The 15,990-nt window shown below is 37.0% G+C and overlaps 2 protein-coding genes across 5 annotated transcripts in view; both read right to left on the bottom strand.

Moving 5' to 3' along the window:
- Nucleotides 1–420: 420 nt before the first annotated feature.
- Nucleotides 421–12,414, bottom strand: mcm10 (minichromosome maintenance 10 replication initiation factor). Its single transcript, XM_053508115.1, has 18 exons — nt 12,096–12,414; nt 11,588–11,821; nt 9,890–10,219; nt 9,541–9,751; nt 9,119–9,284; nt 8,810–8,977; nt 7,364–7,480; nt 7,093–7,286; nt 6,941–7,011; nt 6,569–6,682; nt 5,698–5,815; nt 5,390–5,609; nt 4,834–4,966; nt 4,603–4,736; nt 3,818–3,931; nt 2,043–2,188; nt 1,904–1,946; nt 421–752 (listed from the first exon to the last, which is right to left on the bottom strand). Exons 1-18 carry the CDS (start codon nt 12,100–12,102, stop codon nt 669–671), a joined length of 2,604 nt encoding a protein of 867 aa, XP_053364090.1. The 5' UTR covers nt 12,103–12,414; the 3' UTR covers nt 421–668.
- A 413-nt stretch (nt 12,415–12,827) lies between these two features.
- pparaa (peroxisome proliferator-activated receptor alpha a) overlaps nt 12,828–15,990 on the bottom strand; it is a 53,700-nt gene continuing 50,537 nt past the window's right edge. For all 4 annotated transcript variants that reach the window (XM_053508189.1, XM_053508190.1, XM_053508188.1 and 1 more), the window contains one exon: nt 12,828–14,418. In XM_053508189.1, coding sequence (XP_053364164.1) covers nt 14,174–14,418 — 245 coding nt within the window. In that variant the 3' untranslated portion in view covers nt 12,828–14,173. The remainder of the gene's footprint in view (nt 14,419–15,990) is intronic.

The raw sequence follows: 15,990 nt of genomic DNA, 5'->3' as shown, positions 1-15,990 counted from the left end.
CTGACAGATTTACTGAAGTGCAGCACTTCTGCCCATCATTCCCTAACAACCACCTGGATGACAGGAGAAAAAAAAAAAACTAATTGCTTCTGATCACTTAAGCTGAGACATGCACTGACGGTAAAAGCTCACTTGGACACAGAAGAAATACTCTGGCTGTCATGGTTCGTCCACACCAATGCAAAAATCAATCTTCTTGATTGTGAGGGTTATAATGGTAATAGAAAAAGAATTACAGAAACTTACTTGAGGACTCAAGCTAGTTTAATTTAAGCACTATATCACATTAACACATAATTAAAAAGTAAACTCAGAAAAAGCTTTAAAAAATATATCATATTATAAAATACATAAGACACACACACACACACACACACACACACACACACACACACACAAAGGCCAAGACATATGGTGGTTGGTATTATCCAACTTTATCCAAATTAGAGCTGCATATCTATCGCAATAATTTACATTAGTACTGCATTCACGCCTTATGTGCTGATATGAAAAGCTCTAAATTAACAGCCTTTCAGTCTCGGCCAGGCTCAGGGAAAAATGAGAGGCTTCTAGTTTCATCACTGTCATAAAAAGACTCCCTGAGTAGTGTGTGAGAGGAGGAGGGCTGGGGGACTGAGGCAGATAGCAGGAAACAAAGACTACTGGCTTTATTTCAGACTGTTGAGGAATTTGGAGTGTTCTTCACCACGCGGCAGCAGCAGCTCGCCTCCAATTTTGGGTCCATTCTTTTCCTAAAGAAACAAAAAACAGATAATAAAGAAACAATTCAACTTGAAGAGACTAGGCTCATAATTGGCTGATCTTGGGCTCCGCCTTATTATGCTGACCCTTTAAAGGCTGTTTTGTGACTGTTGCTATTCAGCATAGCATCAGTCAGGTTTTAGAGCTCTTTAGATTTCACAGTGTGACTCTTAGACATATTTTAAATTTAAGCTCTACAATACGAGTTAAAAAATGCATAATACAGCTGGATTGTTTTTGGGATGTAGTAGAAAAGCTTCAGATTTTTAGATCACAATGAAGTGGGTCTAATAATTAAAAAAAAATAATGATAATATTCTGTCCAATCCACTCATCCATCTAGGAACCTTTGTAATCCAACTAGGAACCATGGAGGCAAATGGTGACCATTTTATTTAGTTCAACTTAACATTACATTTATTACACATTCACATCAACACAATAAATTTGGGAATGCCGGTTAGCACATGTGTGTGTGTGTGTGTGTGGGGGGGGGTACTCTACTCATTTAGAGTAATTAAAACTATTGGGTAGAATGGTAATTGCACATCTGCCATTATATTGCAAATAGACAGTAGCAGCAATAGAATAACATCTATAATAATAATAATAATCTGCATGCCTTTGGACTGTGGGAAGTAACTGGAGTACCTAGAGAAAACCCATTAAGCATCGGGAAACCATGCAAACTCCACGCACACAGACCCGACACGGTAATCGACCCCTGGAACCTGGAGGTTTAAAGCGGCTGTGCTAACCATTAAGCCACTGCGCTATGAGCATATTATGCTATTGTAAAAGAATACTATTGTAAAACTTATCTTTGAAACTTCTTACTGAATTGAAATGGGTGTTGATGTAAACTGTTAAGCACATTTCTCATCTAATTTCACCACATTCCCATGTACTGAGATCATCTTGACAAGGCATCCTTTTTTAAAATTCCACCTAAAGCCTTTTTGTTTCCCAAAACTGATCGTTCTATTTAACTCTGTTACCAAACAGCAACAAAGAAAATTAGCAAAATAGCAATAAACCGGTGGAGCTTAAGATCAGTCACTTTAAACAAAACAAAAAACATTTTTCCTAAACAAGGAGGCATTACTGGTTTCCATCAAAAGTATTAAGAATTTCATGGTACCTTCAACATGCCGTCTCTCTCCCATTTAAACACACCACAGTTGCTGAAATAGAGGATACAAATGTCATTAAAAAAAAAGAAATTATATATAAAACATAAAAAGTATATATATCAAGTTGCAGCTTCTTCTACTGTTTACCTGCAGGCTGTAGTGGGAAAGCGGCTCAGGCTGATCTTCCTCTGGCCACAAGGGCATTTAAAGAAACGTTTAATGGCATCATGCCAGTGGTAATCGTGTTTCTCCTCTACACAGCGCTCAGCTGGTTTGAAGTGTGTGTACTTACACTGCAGAACAGAAAGGCTCATTAATGTATTATTCCCTCACAATCTTAACCTCATCATTCTCAATTTCATGTATGCATTTATCCAGTCAGACACTTCTGTGGCAGCAGCACGGTGCATAAAAGCATACAGTTACAGGTCAAGTGCTTTAGTTATTATTCACAAGAAAGAAAAAAAATCTAAGCCTATTATGGACATGGACTTGCCCAAACTGAAAAGGTAAAGACTCGAAAAGCTCATGATCATGACAGACATTGGCTGACAGAAATAAAACCTAACATGGTCTTCTGCTATTATAGCTTGTCCACCTTAAGGTTTTAATGTTTTATGCAAGTCAAGATGCATTTATGATCATCATTCTTGTAACAAGTAATTACACAAGTTATTATATTCGTCCTGGAAGTTCAAACCAATGTGTTCATTTTCCTTTGACCTCTCTTATCTGAATTTCCATTCTGTGTGACCTCTAAAAACTCGTGTGAAAAGGGCAGGAGATTTCCCAATTATTCTATGAAAAACAACCATGTCACAGAGACCACACTTCTTTTTATGTTACGTTTGGTGTCAACATTAACTGATGCTCTTGAACGATCTGCAAGATTTCATAAAGTGTGCTGCTGCCACATAATAAACAAGTGGTCCATAAGTGTATAAATTTATATAACTGTATGTATAACTTTATATAATACTTTTTATTGTTTTGCTTTAGGTTCACTCTGGATCTTTATTGTTAGACTGTAATAGCTGTGACTTATTAGATAAGATAAAAATTTATTGTCACAGCACATGTATGGTACAAGGCAACGAAACACAGTTAACATCTAACCAGAAGTGCATATTGTCCCTGTGCAAAATAGTTTGCATACTGTATGTAAACAGTGAAGGAGTTATATACAATGGATGCAAATGATTATAGGTAGGTGCAATGAAGAAAGATATTTTACACCATGGTTATGATATTCATGATTTGAGAAGGTTATATACATGTTTGCAAATTGTTATGGAGAGTGTAATGAGGGAGGTTATTATACATATGTGCAACAGTTATGAATAGTGCAATCTTGAGTGCTGACAGTTAATGCACAGTAGTAAGTTATGAGCAGCAATTATGGGTAGTGCATTTCTATTTATAGTGCCTGTATCGTAGCACGTTATAAGCAGTGCACAGTATGCAATATAGAAATGCTGAGTTGGAAGTCACATAAAAATTCTCATCTGTCGCATTTTACAGATGTTGAGAGTAGTGATTAGGTTGAAAACCACTAGAGAATTTGTTTAGTCAGAAAATGTTCCCTCGTCCACACTTAACATTTTACCCGATGAAAGAATTATGGTTAACATGTGCCCCTCTGATGGGCTTTAATCATCATTATGTTGGCTTTGTGTACACAGACTTTGACTAAGCAGCCATAGCAGTGTAATGATGCAGGACCAATGATTCAGAAGTATTTGATGAGAATTAGCAAGAGCCAGGCAGATAAATATGCACTGAGCCACAGACTTTTAATCGCTCTAGAGAGTTTTTTCAAGTTAACAAACAGTTTAGAAAGTATTCAACAGTTCTAGAACGGTTGCCTGATAATAGGGTCAAAGACTGTTACTCCTAAGAGACAGAAATAATATACAACTCACAGTTTTACAGGTGACTGCTCGACATTTCATTTCTCTTATGCTTTTCATCTTCTCTTCCAACTTCTCTTTTTGTACCAGTGGTTCAAAGTAATCCTGCATGGCCTTCTCTTCCACCTAACCACAGATAAATGAAAAACAGATAAATAATTAAAAAAAGGAACAAAGCTTCAAATGTGTTGAATTACCTAGTTTAAAAAAAAGGAAAGAAAAAAAAGATATACATTTCCTATGCTTTACAAGATGCACATAGCTTCAGCTCACTTTCACACAATAAAAACATTATTAATAATAATATTCTTAAATTTTAATTCCCTTATTTAGTCATGGCAGTTCCCAGGAGGAAGCCTAAGACACTTAGAGGAGAGCATAATTTGCCCAAATCTGCCCACAATTGCTTATGGACACCCATGAATAGTTAGTTAGTGCTGTTGTGATTTATAGAGCAGAGAGAGTATGTGCTGATCGATGTATATTCGTTATTTCTATGGCTATTCAAGAGACCTATAAATAAGACTACAGATTTAATGATTAATATCCATAAACCAAAATATACATATTTTTTTAAATCAAGATTAAGACATTGGTGTCATGTCTACCAAGCTTGCCAAGTCCTGCACTTAGAAGTTTGTGATAAACAGCATCAGAAGCTTGCCATAAATTCAGACTTAAAATAATATAAAATAAGCTTTTCTTGTCTGTCTTTATTTTAAGTATAGCCATCTACTTGTAAAGCAAATTACTAACAGACTTAACGGTAACTATTCCACACACATGCACACACCCACCTCGCCCATAATCCAGGAGTTGGCAGACTTGGCGTTCAGAATGCGCTGAAACTCCTCAGACTGGATATAATCTAGCTGCTCACGCCTCTTCTTCTGAGCTGGCTCCTCTGCTTCCTGTTCTGCTCTATTTTCCCCTGAAATCAAAAAGGGACATTAAGTTCAGTGCGAGCTTAGGATTTAGCTGTATACTGTACAAGGCAAAGGGGTCATACTGTCAACTGAGGACCAGACCTTCAGGTGAGACTAGGCTGCGCTCCACTCGGGCTGTGATGTCACTGGTGCTGGGTCGCTTGCGTTTCACAGCATTAGGGTCATCTTTAACAAGGGCCACTCCTTTTGCGTGAAGCTTCTTGACTGCAGCCAACTGTAGGAGGAGACAAACAGGAACTAGTCAACAGTACTGACTCTATTAACGACCCTGCCCGTTTTTTAAGACAAAACAAATAAAACAAAAACAAATATATAACTGCAAATGATTAAAAATAAAATTTGTGATTGATAAAGGCTATGTAGATACATATGTCACTCAATCAGCTGCCAAAGTGAAGTGGATAAAACTGACAACCAGCACCATCCCGATATTTTCCCAGATTTAAGCATGGCAAAATACTTCTCTTCTTCTAAACTACATACTGTATAAGCTTTACAATACCACTTTAAACAAGCAAATATGCTGAATCAAAATAAAACTGTAAAGTAAAACCAGTAAAAAAACAACAACAACATTTTGTTTCTCCCATCATCTTGCCTGGCTAATCTTGCTTTTTGTGATTAAGGAAACACATACTTTTGCAGCGGAGATGCTTTTTTTGCATGGAGGAGGTGAAATATCCAGAAGAATATCCTCTCCCTCTGTGAAGCCTCGTCCTAAGGTGGGTATAGGAGGGGTGGACAGGGCAGGTTTAGGTGGCGAGAAGCCTTTGGGAACCTCTGATGCTGCTTTAGGTAACGCCCCATTTATGGAAGGTCTAACTGGAATCACAGCACCTCCTGTGTTTTGCAGCACCCTGAGGAAAACGTACAAAGTCAGTTCAATAATTTAACACATTTCATTTGCTCCATTGTTAATTTTTTTAAATACACACAAGCACACACCTCTTCTGGATTTCCTCTGCCCTCTTCTGCCTGGCCTGAAACCTTTGCTGGTGAAGTGCTTTCTGTTGCTTGAGCAGCTCAGCAGCAGAAATGGACTGTACCGATGATCCGGCAAGGTCTGCGTTAAACACAAAGCAGAAAAGAGCCGTGAGCACTAACATTAACCCACTCACAAGACATGATGTATTTAAGTAATAACACTTGTGCTGGAAAGAGATGTGTCCCACAGGCAACTGTTTTTGGTTAGTGCACAGAATCAAAACGCTTAAATGCTGCTCTGGTAGAGCAGGGAGAGGGGGGTGAGTCATACACACACAGGGTTCTCATTCTTTAAACTGAATCGTTTTCCAGAGTATTTTCCATGACTTATATACATCACAGTGTGGAAATCTCATAATGACACACATCTGCTGACATACTTACAAATACACTTCCTACTGACCTCTTAATTATCATTTAACCACAAATGCTACTGAAACAGTAGAAGTAAACCAACTTACTGACTAAGAGACCAGGGACTGGTTAGGTTAAAACGTCTTAATCCATTCAAAAGCTTTAAATGGGTGCCTAGGCACACTGCTGCGTGCTTGGATATAGATGTGTGAGACATCAGATGAGAAGACAAAATGCTAAATAACTGCAGTAACTTAATATCCTAGCGTAACACTTAACTTTTCAAGTTCTTGCTACAGTAATACTTTAAGGTCATTCTTTTTTTCTTAGTGTCTACGTGTTTTCAATGACCTGGAACCTGTTAATAAAAGATCAGGTTTTGCGAGAATGTGCTGTCTGATTTATTTATTTTTTTTAAACTACATAATTATAGACGATTTTTCTTAATTGGTTTTGTAAAACAAATGAAGTCAAGTACCTTTTGTCTTAGGTTGCCCTAGATGCCTTTTTATATTTAGAGCTCCTGGTGTAGGCATGGTCATTAGGCTTCGGAAGTCATCCGAACATCCTGTCACCTCACCTGAATTAATGGCTAGAAATGACAAAGAAAATCAACACAAACAAGCATGTCATCACTTAATCATTTAACTGATATAAAGATTTGTTGTTATTATTATTGTTATTATAGTAATAACATCGCTGTTGATTTTCATAAATAATTAGATACTGCCTGTAGCTCATCTGTAAAATGGACGTAGGTAAAAACCATACCCTGTTTAGTTAATCAGCTACTATTCTCAGTTTCACAGCTACTGTTTGACAGTCTTGAGTGTAATGGTCATAAACTTACCAAGGTTCTTGTTAGGGATCGAAGCCAAAACTGCCTGAATTGAAGGCTGTTTTTTAGGCTGTGGGGCAGTCCTTCAGACAAAAGATGTTAAAGTGGTTTTAGAAAACTGACCCCGTTCAAATAATTTCCTTTCTAAGAGAAGAATAACTTACGTTGATGGTGCACATGCAAGAGATGACAGACCACCGTAGTGAAAGTCACTTTGGCACAGACGTTCTCGTAAACTTCCTCTGCCTCTTCCTTTACGAGGGGCAGTGCCAGAGTAACTGGACTGGAGATCAGCCCTCTTTGAGCTCATTTTCTTGTACTGTGCTTTAACGTGGTACTGACAGTACTGGCATTCATACTATTGACAGAGAGATGAAAATAAACACAAATCCAACAGAAATGAAAACATGGGTTTCGTAAAAGAGGTAGTCTCACCAAGTTAACTAGCTGTGTGCAGGAATCTCCGTTTTTCTTTTTGGCCTTGCAAGTACCAAAATCCATGGCTTCTCCCAGAATCAGGACCTTCTGTGGATGGTCAACTGTGAGGCAAAGCTGTAGAAAGAAATTTGACTGCATCAGGTCTGAATATAAAAACAAGTTTAAAAAAAAAAGCATCTCGATGTAATGGAAAACATCAGACTATTTATTGAGTTTGTCCAATTTATTGCAGATATTTAAACAGCACATACATATTGCGTATTTTACAACAGTTAGTTCCGACTGAGTAACCTCATTGGATGAGAGGCATTCCATGAGTAGTAATAACAGAGCATAACAACACTGGAACATCCAACTACACGCATTACTCTGCATCACAGGTGTTCTAGATATCATTAATTACACTAATTGCCAGTCACTAACTAAGTTCCTGCTTGAGCATGAAAGTAGGTCAGTACCATCTGCCATAATGAGGAGAGATCTGATAATGTTAGCTTATCTTGAACAACACCTTGCCTACTTAGTAGTTGCTTCAAAGTCGTTCCAAATTGTCCCTGAACCGTCCATGCTGTTTTGTTTTAAAACAAGACAGAATTGAAAATCCCCCTGTAACCCCTAAACAAGAGCAATACTTGATGTGTGGTACAAGGGATTGCAAAAAGCACACTAACATCCCATTTACCATTATTTGTGATTCAACACCAGAAGTTAGCTGATTTCCTAAAGTGAAATAAGAGAAAATATAAAGTAAGTCTTAGTTTTAAAAAAGTTGAACCCAAGTTATGTCTAGTTATAGATATCTCCGGCATTCAGACTGCACCCGTGTGCCTACAACTGCATAAGCTGACTTTTCAACAGCGTTCGTATGAACTATAAGCTTCCTTTCCATTCAGTATAGACAGACTGAAAATACTTTATCAATTCCAAAGGGAAACTGTAACGTTATAGCAGCCACTGCAAACCAGAAAAAAAGCAGCTCCTAAAGATGAAGAAATGGTTTCCTGAGATAATTGGGGAGAAAATTTTTTCTACCAATTTTAAATTCTCCCAGCTTTTCCATGTTAATAACTTAATAGTATTCTTGTTTTCAGGGAGCCTGTTATTTTCCTCACAAGGGCCATGTTTATTATTATTATAACTAATACCACAAACAGAAGCGATCCTTATTAATAACTGATAAACCAGTAACACTAGATTAGGTGTAAATAAATAGTATCAGGACCACGTGAAAAGATGCAGTATAGATTCCTCTCTACAGTTTACCAGCTGGTGTCTCCACCTAGTGCTCAACATGGTGGAAAATCTTTAAATAAAAATAATAATCACTCAGTGCTTCATCAGCTAAATTAAAAAGCATAAACTGCATTTAATGCAATAAATGATGCATGTTATCTTGTACACAAACTCTTTAAATTTTATGGTAGTAAAAGGATGATATCTCACCTCACTGGAGCCATCTTTGTTCTTCATTTGATTAGGGTTGAGTATACCAATCACTGTTCCAGTGTCAGTCTTCCACAGGTCTGTGTGAACAGTCCCAAAGAGGAACAGTGATACTGTCACATCAAGGTCATGAAGGTCATTCAGCTTCCAGATACTAAAGGTTTTCCCCTACAAAAAACAAAACAAATCGGATTAAAACATTTGTTCAGCCGTTAAATCTATAAATGGGTAATTTAACTGCTTGCCAAATGTCAATATATATGAATGCGGAATGCTGAACCTGGTCAGATTAGTTTTTTTTCTGCTTACATTATTCTTGCTTTGTGGGGTGATTTTATTTATCACAACAGCGAACGTGACCCAGTCACTGTTCTCTAAATTTTCTCGAGCCAGTCGATCAGGCAACTGTGAAAGCCGGATCATTCTGCGGTTTGACATTTTGTGTTCGATTTCGACAGAAGACAGCCGAGGTCTCCTAAAACGGAAGAACAAGGGGTGAAGACCATGACACACCTCTAATAAGAGTAAAAACCAATCAAATCAATGGCAACGTATGACACAATGTCAGTTCTTAATCACTATCATTTAGCAATTAGTTCTTCAAGTAAATATTTTTATATTAGCTTTACAAACAGACTAACACATTTTAACAAAATGACATCAAGTCAATGTCAGATCAGGTAAATAGATTTTCCATCTAATGCAAAATTTATAAAAGACAAAATACACACCTAAGCCTGAGACCTGAGAATTTCTCCACAGTGACATCCTGAGTGACAGATGCTCGGGGTGTAGTCTGTTTTGCAACGGGAGGGGCCACATCAGCACTCTTGCTTGCTGGTGGTGACTTCATTGTGTTGTGGACTGTACTGCTACTTCTCACTGGTTGCGAAATCTTGTCACCCACACCCTGACCCAAAAAATTCTTGTTTTCTGAAGAAACTGTAAAAAAAAAATGTCATCAGCTTTACTTCACTTACTATGTATTATCTTTAGTTTTTACTAATCTTAAGGCAAAAGATAATATTAACAGAAATCATATTCGGAAAAGTCTTACATAAGTACATTATAAATGTCTACCTGCTTTGAGCTGGTGTGCGGCCCTCTGCTTGTTCAGCATTTTCCCAAACAGCTCTGCAGCTGAAGATTTGGGTGAGGAAATCACTGCAGTTGATTTCTGGGGTGTACTGCTGCTCTGATTTGCTTTGATTTGTCTGCTGCTCTGCTGAGGTGAAGTCAGAGTCTTGCTGCCCTTCTGGGCTCCTGGTGAACTATTGATGCTTGTTTGCCTTTGTGAGGAAACGTTATCATCTGTATGTTTGGTTCGGGAGACTTGATCCGCACACCTTTGTGACACCTCCAGCTGCTGCTGTAGCTTTTGCATCTTCTCTTGCATGCTTCTTAACTCAGCTGTTGTTAAAAATGGCATCATCAATGCAACACATGTATGGCATAATACAATTAAGACATATAGAGAGACATTTGTATCTGATTTTCTGCTGCTACAAAAAAAATATACACTTATCAGCCACTTTATTGGGTACTGTTCAACTGCAAGTTAACACAAATTTCTAATCAGCCAGTCACATGGCAGCATACTGACCATGTCCATCCCTTTATGACCAAAGGATAAAGTGCCATGTCTCAAAGCTAAAACATTGAACATGACAATCAGTTCACTGTGCTCATAGCGACTTTACAGTTACCACACCTCAATTACAGCACTTTTGGTATGTCAAGGAACTGGAGATTTTCATCATGGATGTACAGCTGACAAACCTGCAGCAAGTGTGTGATGTAATCATGTCAGTATGGACCAAAATATTTAAGGAATGTTTCCAGCAACTTGTTGCAACACCTAAGTATAGTTTGTATTTACGATCCACTGGACACTAAAATGCACTAATTTCAGAACGCAGCACGCAAGACTGAAAGATGTTCTCTGAAGGTTGTGAGATGTTAACTAGTCATGGGGATAATTAAAAATGAAACAAAAATTTCTGTGGCTGCCTCTCAAGGTAGCATTCCATCATGCACAGAGCATACTATGTGTATTCTACTACATTTTATAATACCTTACGTAGTAGGGCTGGGAATATCAAACAAGCTAACAACATGATATTAGCACGATACCTTGGGGCCCATTCGATTTATCTTTGCAATTCGAAATAAAAAATTTTCTGATTTCGTTACAATTCTAAATTTCAAACTTTGCAAATGATTCACCTCTACCACACGAGATGCTGTACTGGCGGCCAAGGTGTGAATAGTTTAGAGCATGCCAGCTGTACAATTATAGAGAGACAGTGACATTTAGCCACCGTAAACAACGAAATAAAAATTTAATAAAAAAAAACAAACACAAAAAAAAAACTAAAATTTAATCCTCGAGTCAACGTGGCAATCACTCAGGTATTGTCTGCTAAATCAGCCAATGTTGAAAAAGACAGTGCAAGTCACCAAATAACTGCTGAAGATTCCTTGGCCATGTTGTTAGAAACAAGTTCATTTTAGCCACAGATATAATTTTATGTAAACATTTAACTCCTGAAATTCATAAAAAGATAGAAATGAGCTTTTCAGGAAACAAAGGTTTTGATTCCAGTCCCTGTGAAGTATGTCTCCTACTTAAAGAACTTCATTAAAGACATATAGGACAGTAACAGCACGGTCCACTTCATACAATGCTTTTTTTTTTTTTATCTAGTAATTACCCTATATACTGTATTAGACCAAGTGGGACGCAATAGCCACGTCCAGAAATGTAACTCATTTTACCTTCCAAGTCCTCTTTGGATCTGTTGTGCTCCTTTTCTGCATCTGTGCTGGACTTCTCCAACGTCAAATCCTCCTCCTCCTCCGGCTCAACATAACCTTCACCGTCTTCAACATCGTCTTCATCAAACAGATCATCCAGGTTATCTTCTCTTTCATTGGAAGAGGAATTTTCTGGATCATCACCCTGACTCTCCTCAAATAAGGAAAGCAGCATGTCCAGGTTTTTGTCCTCAGCTTTTGTCAGAAAGACAGCTAGAATTACAGTCTGGTCATTTATGCATGTTATAACAGTTATGTATTAAAGAAAGCATTCGTATTTGTCCTGTACAACATGGATACAGTGGAAACAATAACAACAGAGAAGGAAAAAAGAGTAAGAAATGCAAGTATTAATGGACACAGCAGCATCACTGGTTATAAGTCGTGCATTTCAGAACCGTTAACCCTTAAATTGTTAAAGATACGTGCTAAGATGATTTATTATCCAAACATACAATAAGCAACTCACCAGTCATTACACCAAACTTCTGTACCAGTCACTAAAGAACGGCTTTGCTTTCTTGCTTTTTTTCAGCAGCTAGTCAGGGGTTTAGTTAACTACAGTAAACAGACTAACCAGTAAATACTAGTTAGGGTAACTAAGACAAACCTGTACAATATAATATATAACAATAATATAAGCTGACATCGATTATATAAACATCTTTCTACACTTCATAGCAAAAATACCTTTCCTAATGTACATATTCACTAAATATATACATATTTATTTCCTAAAAGTATTAAATACAAAGCAGAGAAGTTAGAAAACTCTCTACTCAGCGCTATTCTTTAGTGGCGCCAAAACATTAAAAATACAAGGACCCCTAGCGTATAGAGAGTGCCAGAAGTTTCGCCTGATTAAAAAAATAAATAAAAATAAAAAACAGCGCTATCTCATGTCTTATCGCTCAAAGCACCATATCACAACTTTAACAAAATTCTCTTAATACATCTGTTTCTGTATTAGACATTATATATCTATAATTCTAATTCAGTTATAGAAATACAATGCTCAGGCGAATACCCAGAGCATGCGCTGACCTTTATATCATCGCAACCAAGAAGTACCCCCTGTTAGATGTTGTGTAGATCATTGAAAAACGCCTTTATGGGGCATGTGACTGATTGCAAAAACAGAAGAGAAGGAACATGTATTCCACATAAGCCTGAGCACATATTCACACTTTTCTTTTTTTTTTCGTAAAAGCATCATTTTTATTTAAGATAGCATGGATATACAAATTTGTTTTGGTTTTCCAGATTCTAGACTTAATCCAACTGTTAAAATAGGTGTTTTAATATAGAACTACTTTGTTAGACCACATTAATCACATACGAACACAAACATTTTTTATTTGTACATAAGAACTTAAAGAATTATAAACAATTTTCTTACAATAAGTGCTTATAGTGTAGTGTACCTGCTGTCATAGTTAGATTAGTAATATTTTCTAGCGTAAATCCGACTCTGATTGTCCCTGAGTACAAGTACAGTATAACCATTCCTGATGCATTAAATAATAATAAAGACTCACATAATTGGGGTAATTACTAAAGACAACGTAAATTATCATATTATGCTATTACACAAACTTATATCAGTCAATTTAATCATAAAATAATCCTCTTTATCTAACAACACAGGTTTCTCATTTTCAAAAATAAATAACATCCTTTGATAATAACAGCTGGAGTGCTATACACTGTGTACATTTTATTACAAAACTACTGTACATGTTTCTTTATGAGGTATAGGTCCATGATGAGGCTGTATGAGTAGGCTGGACTCTAGCATGGCATAAAAATCACCCTTTATATTCAGAACAGAGTTATGAGTTTTCCATGTGGCACAAATTGCTTTCTAAATTATTAAATAACTGTTCCGACAGTTTGATTTTACAGATCTATACCTTCTGTTATGTAATAGTAGGAAAGTTTGCATTCATGAGGTAAAAATTACACAAAGATTTTTGGCATGTTGACCTCTAAACATGATCTAAAAAGATCTTGAGGACTTTTTAAGAATGGTCAGATATGGCAAGCACAATGGGCAAATCTGCGCCTAGATTGTGCCAATAATAAAACCGAGCTGATCCAAAAGCTGTTCAAAAGGCTATGAAGGAGGTGGGAGGCAATTATGAAGCCAAGCGTTTGTCTTACGAGTCAATTAATTAATGTAAGACACATTTTTCTTTTTGTTGTTTTCATAATTTAGACATTTTGGTTAATAGACAAATTTCCATTGAATCTGATACATGTTTAGCTACTATTAAAATTCAAAGGCATGCAAACTTTTGCACTGAGCTTTATTAGTCCCTGTATTGAATCCACAACTCGTGGAGTAAAAGGCCATACAACTACATCTACAAGCTCACATCATTGGACCACTGTGGTTGTATATTAGTGTACAACCAGAGCAAGTAAATCTGTTAATCCATTAGCAGGTTAATCTGTTAATCCTGTTGTTGAAGTCCTGAAGACGGGGCATTACATAGGCTACTTCACATCCAGCTATGCCACGATCTCCAGCCTGTAGTTCAATGTTCAATACATATCCTTATAAATTTCCTGAAGCAGTGGATGAAGAGAAGTGTCCTGTGTTTCTTTTATGTCCTGGACCAACCGAGCATGCTCCGTTACGAGCTGCCGGAGATCAGCTAGTTTCTGCAGAAGTTTGGGGAACAGTAAGATGTCGTCGGCGTGGTTGGTCTGCAGGTGGAGCCGCAGAGCATGAATGATACTTTCCTGAATACGTTCGACATGTGACACGTTTCCCAACCCTGGTCGGTCTAAAAGAGTTGGGGGTGGGGGAAGTGGATATTGTGGGTAACAAAAAAAATAAAAAAAAAATAAAAATAAAAATAGAGTAACAAAAACACACACTGCATGCAATTTTTCTAAACAAATCAATAACCACATATAAAGTGTATAGCATATGCCATGTTAAACAGGGATCATGTAAAAGAAACAGTGAACATGTAAAAGGCTGTAGTTAAATTCTCAGGTCGTACAGAACCCTGTGGGCAGCAGCTGGAGGAAACACTCTTAGAAGCTGTGGATATTTTTGCTGAAGGAGGAAAAATCACCAAAGACACTCTGAGCCTGACTATTATTATGTAACCTTGTTTAAACACCCACTCAGTATTGAAGATGAAAAAAGCAGAGAAGGAAAGCCCTCACACACAGCTATTACTTGCAAGATATGTCAAGAAGATATGTATCATATGTACAATAAGCAAGCAAAATAAAACATTTTGACAGAACATCTGCCAGCACTACAAATTTATAAAAGTAACTGTTTTTTAAACTAGATTCCACATTTCTGAGCCACTTAAAAACAGTAGTCTGGGGTTCACTTTGAGTAATCTCAGGCTCTGCCACGCCTAGAGAGGTGGTCTTGTTTGTTATGGTATGTCATTTTACTATATAGCAAAAAAACACAGGTTGTTACCAGTAGATGAGAAATAACTACAGTTCAAAAAATAGATTATTTTTGTAAATAAGTAAGCAGCTTAAATATGTTAAATATATATCAATAGAATAATTTGTAATAAATATTACTAAAAAACTAAATAATGTTTAACTGTATGCCATGGAAGGGCTTCAGATGGTGACTGAAATGGTTGCCAATGTGCCCAATGTTTTTAATTTGCGACTAGTTTTATTCACACAGACAACCGTCCCCCACAAAAAAAGCAAGCATCATTAATCCTGTAATATACTCTTTCTCCTCAGCTGTGGCATGAGAGTACAGGAGCACGTGTGATAGTACAATGGAGATGCGTTCATTAACTAGAGCGCTCCAGAACTTAAGACAGTTCATCAGACCGTTCGATTGTCATACTCTCGCGAACACATTGCAAGCGCTGTTTTTGAACTCTCATGCTCTGTCCACAGTGAATGTAATTGGATGCATGTGCCAACAAGCAGTTGGTGAAGTAAACTGCAAAACAACAGAAGAGATTAATTTAACACCTAATTTGGTAGAATGTTCTCATCTGTGTTAATTTGATTTGAATGACATTACCAATTTCTTTTTTCTTTTCTTATTTTCAGTACTGTAGCTTTTGAAGCCCAACAAATGATGTGCTAACTAATAGGCGTAACACAACTTAGCTGGCTAGCTAGCCAAAGTTTAGTAACATTAGTCAAGTAACATCAACAACTGACAAGAAAACATTAAATGGCCAAAAAAAAAATTTCTCTGTGATGAAAAATATTAAATTTTGGTACCTAAAATTATGTTGGGCTCCTAAATATTTTGGGTTGAGCTAAAGGCTCCTAAAGATTTATGACTAATTTGGGCACCCCAGGCCAATTGACATTTCATTACTTAAGAAAATACTACATTGCCAGTAAAG

Source organism: Clarias gariepinus, chromosome 12, assembly GCF_024256425.1.
Source record: "Clarias gariepinus isolate MV-2021 ecotype Netherlands chromosome 12, CGAR_prim_01v2, whole genome shotgun sequence".
Taxonomy (NCBI): domain Eukaryota; kingdom Metazoa; phylum Chordata; class Actinopteri; order Siluriformes; family Clariidae; genus Clarias; species Clarias gariepinus.
This window is presented reverse-complemented; position numbering and strand designations above follow the sequence as displayed.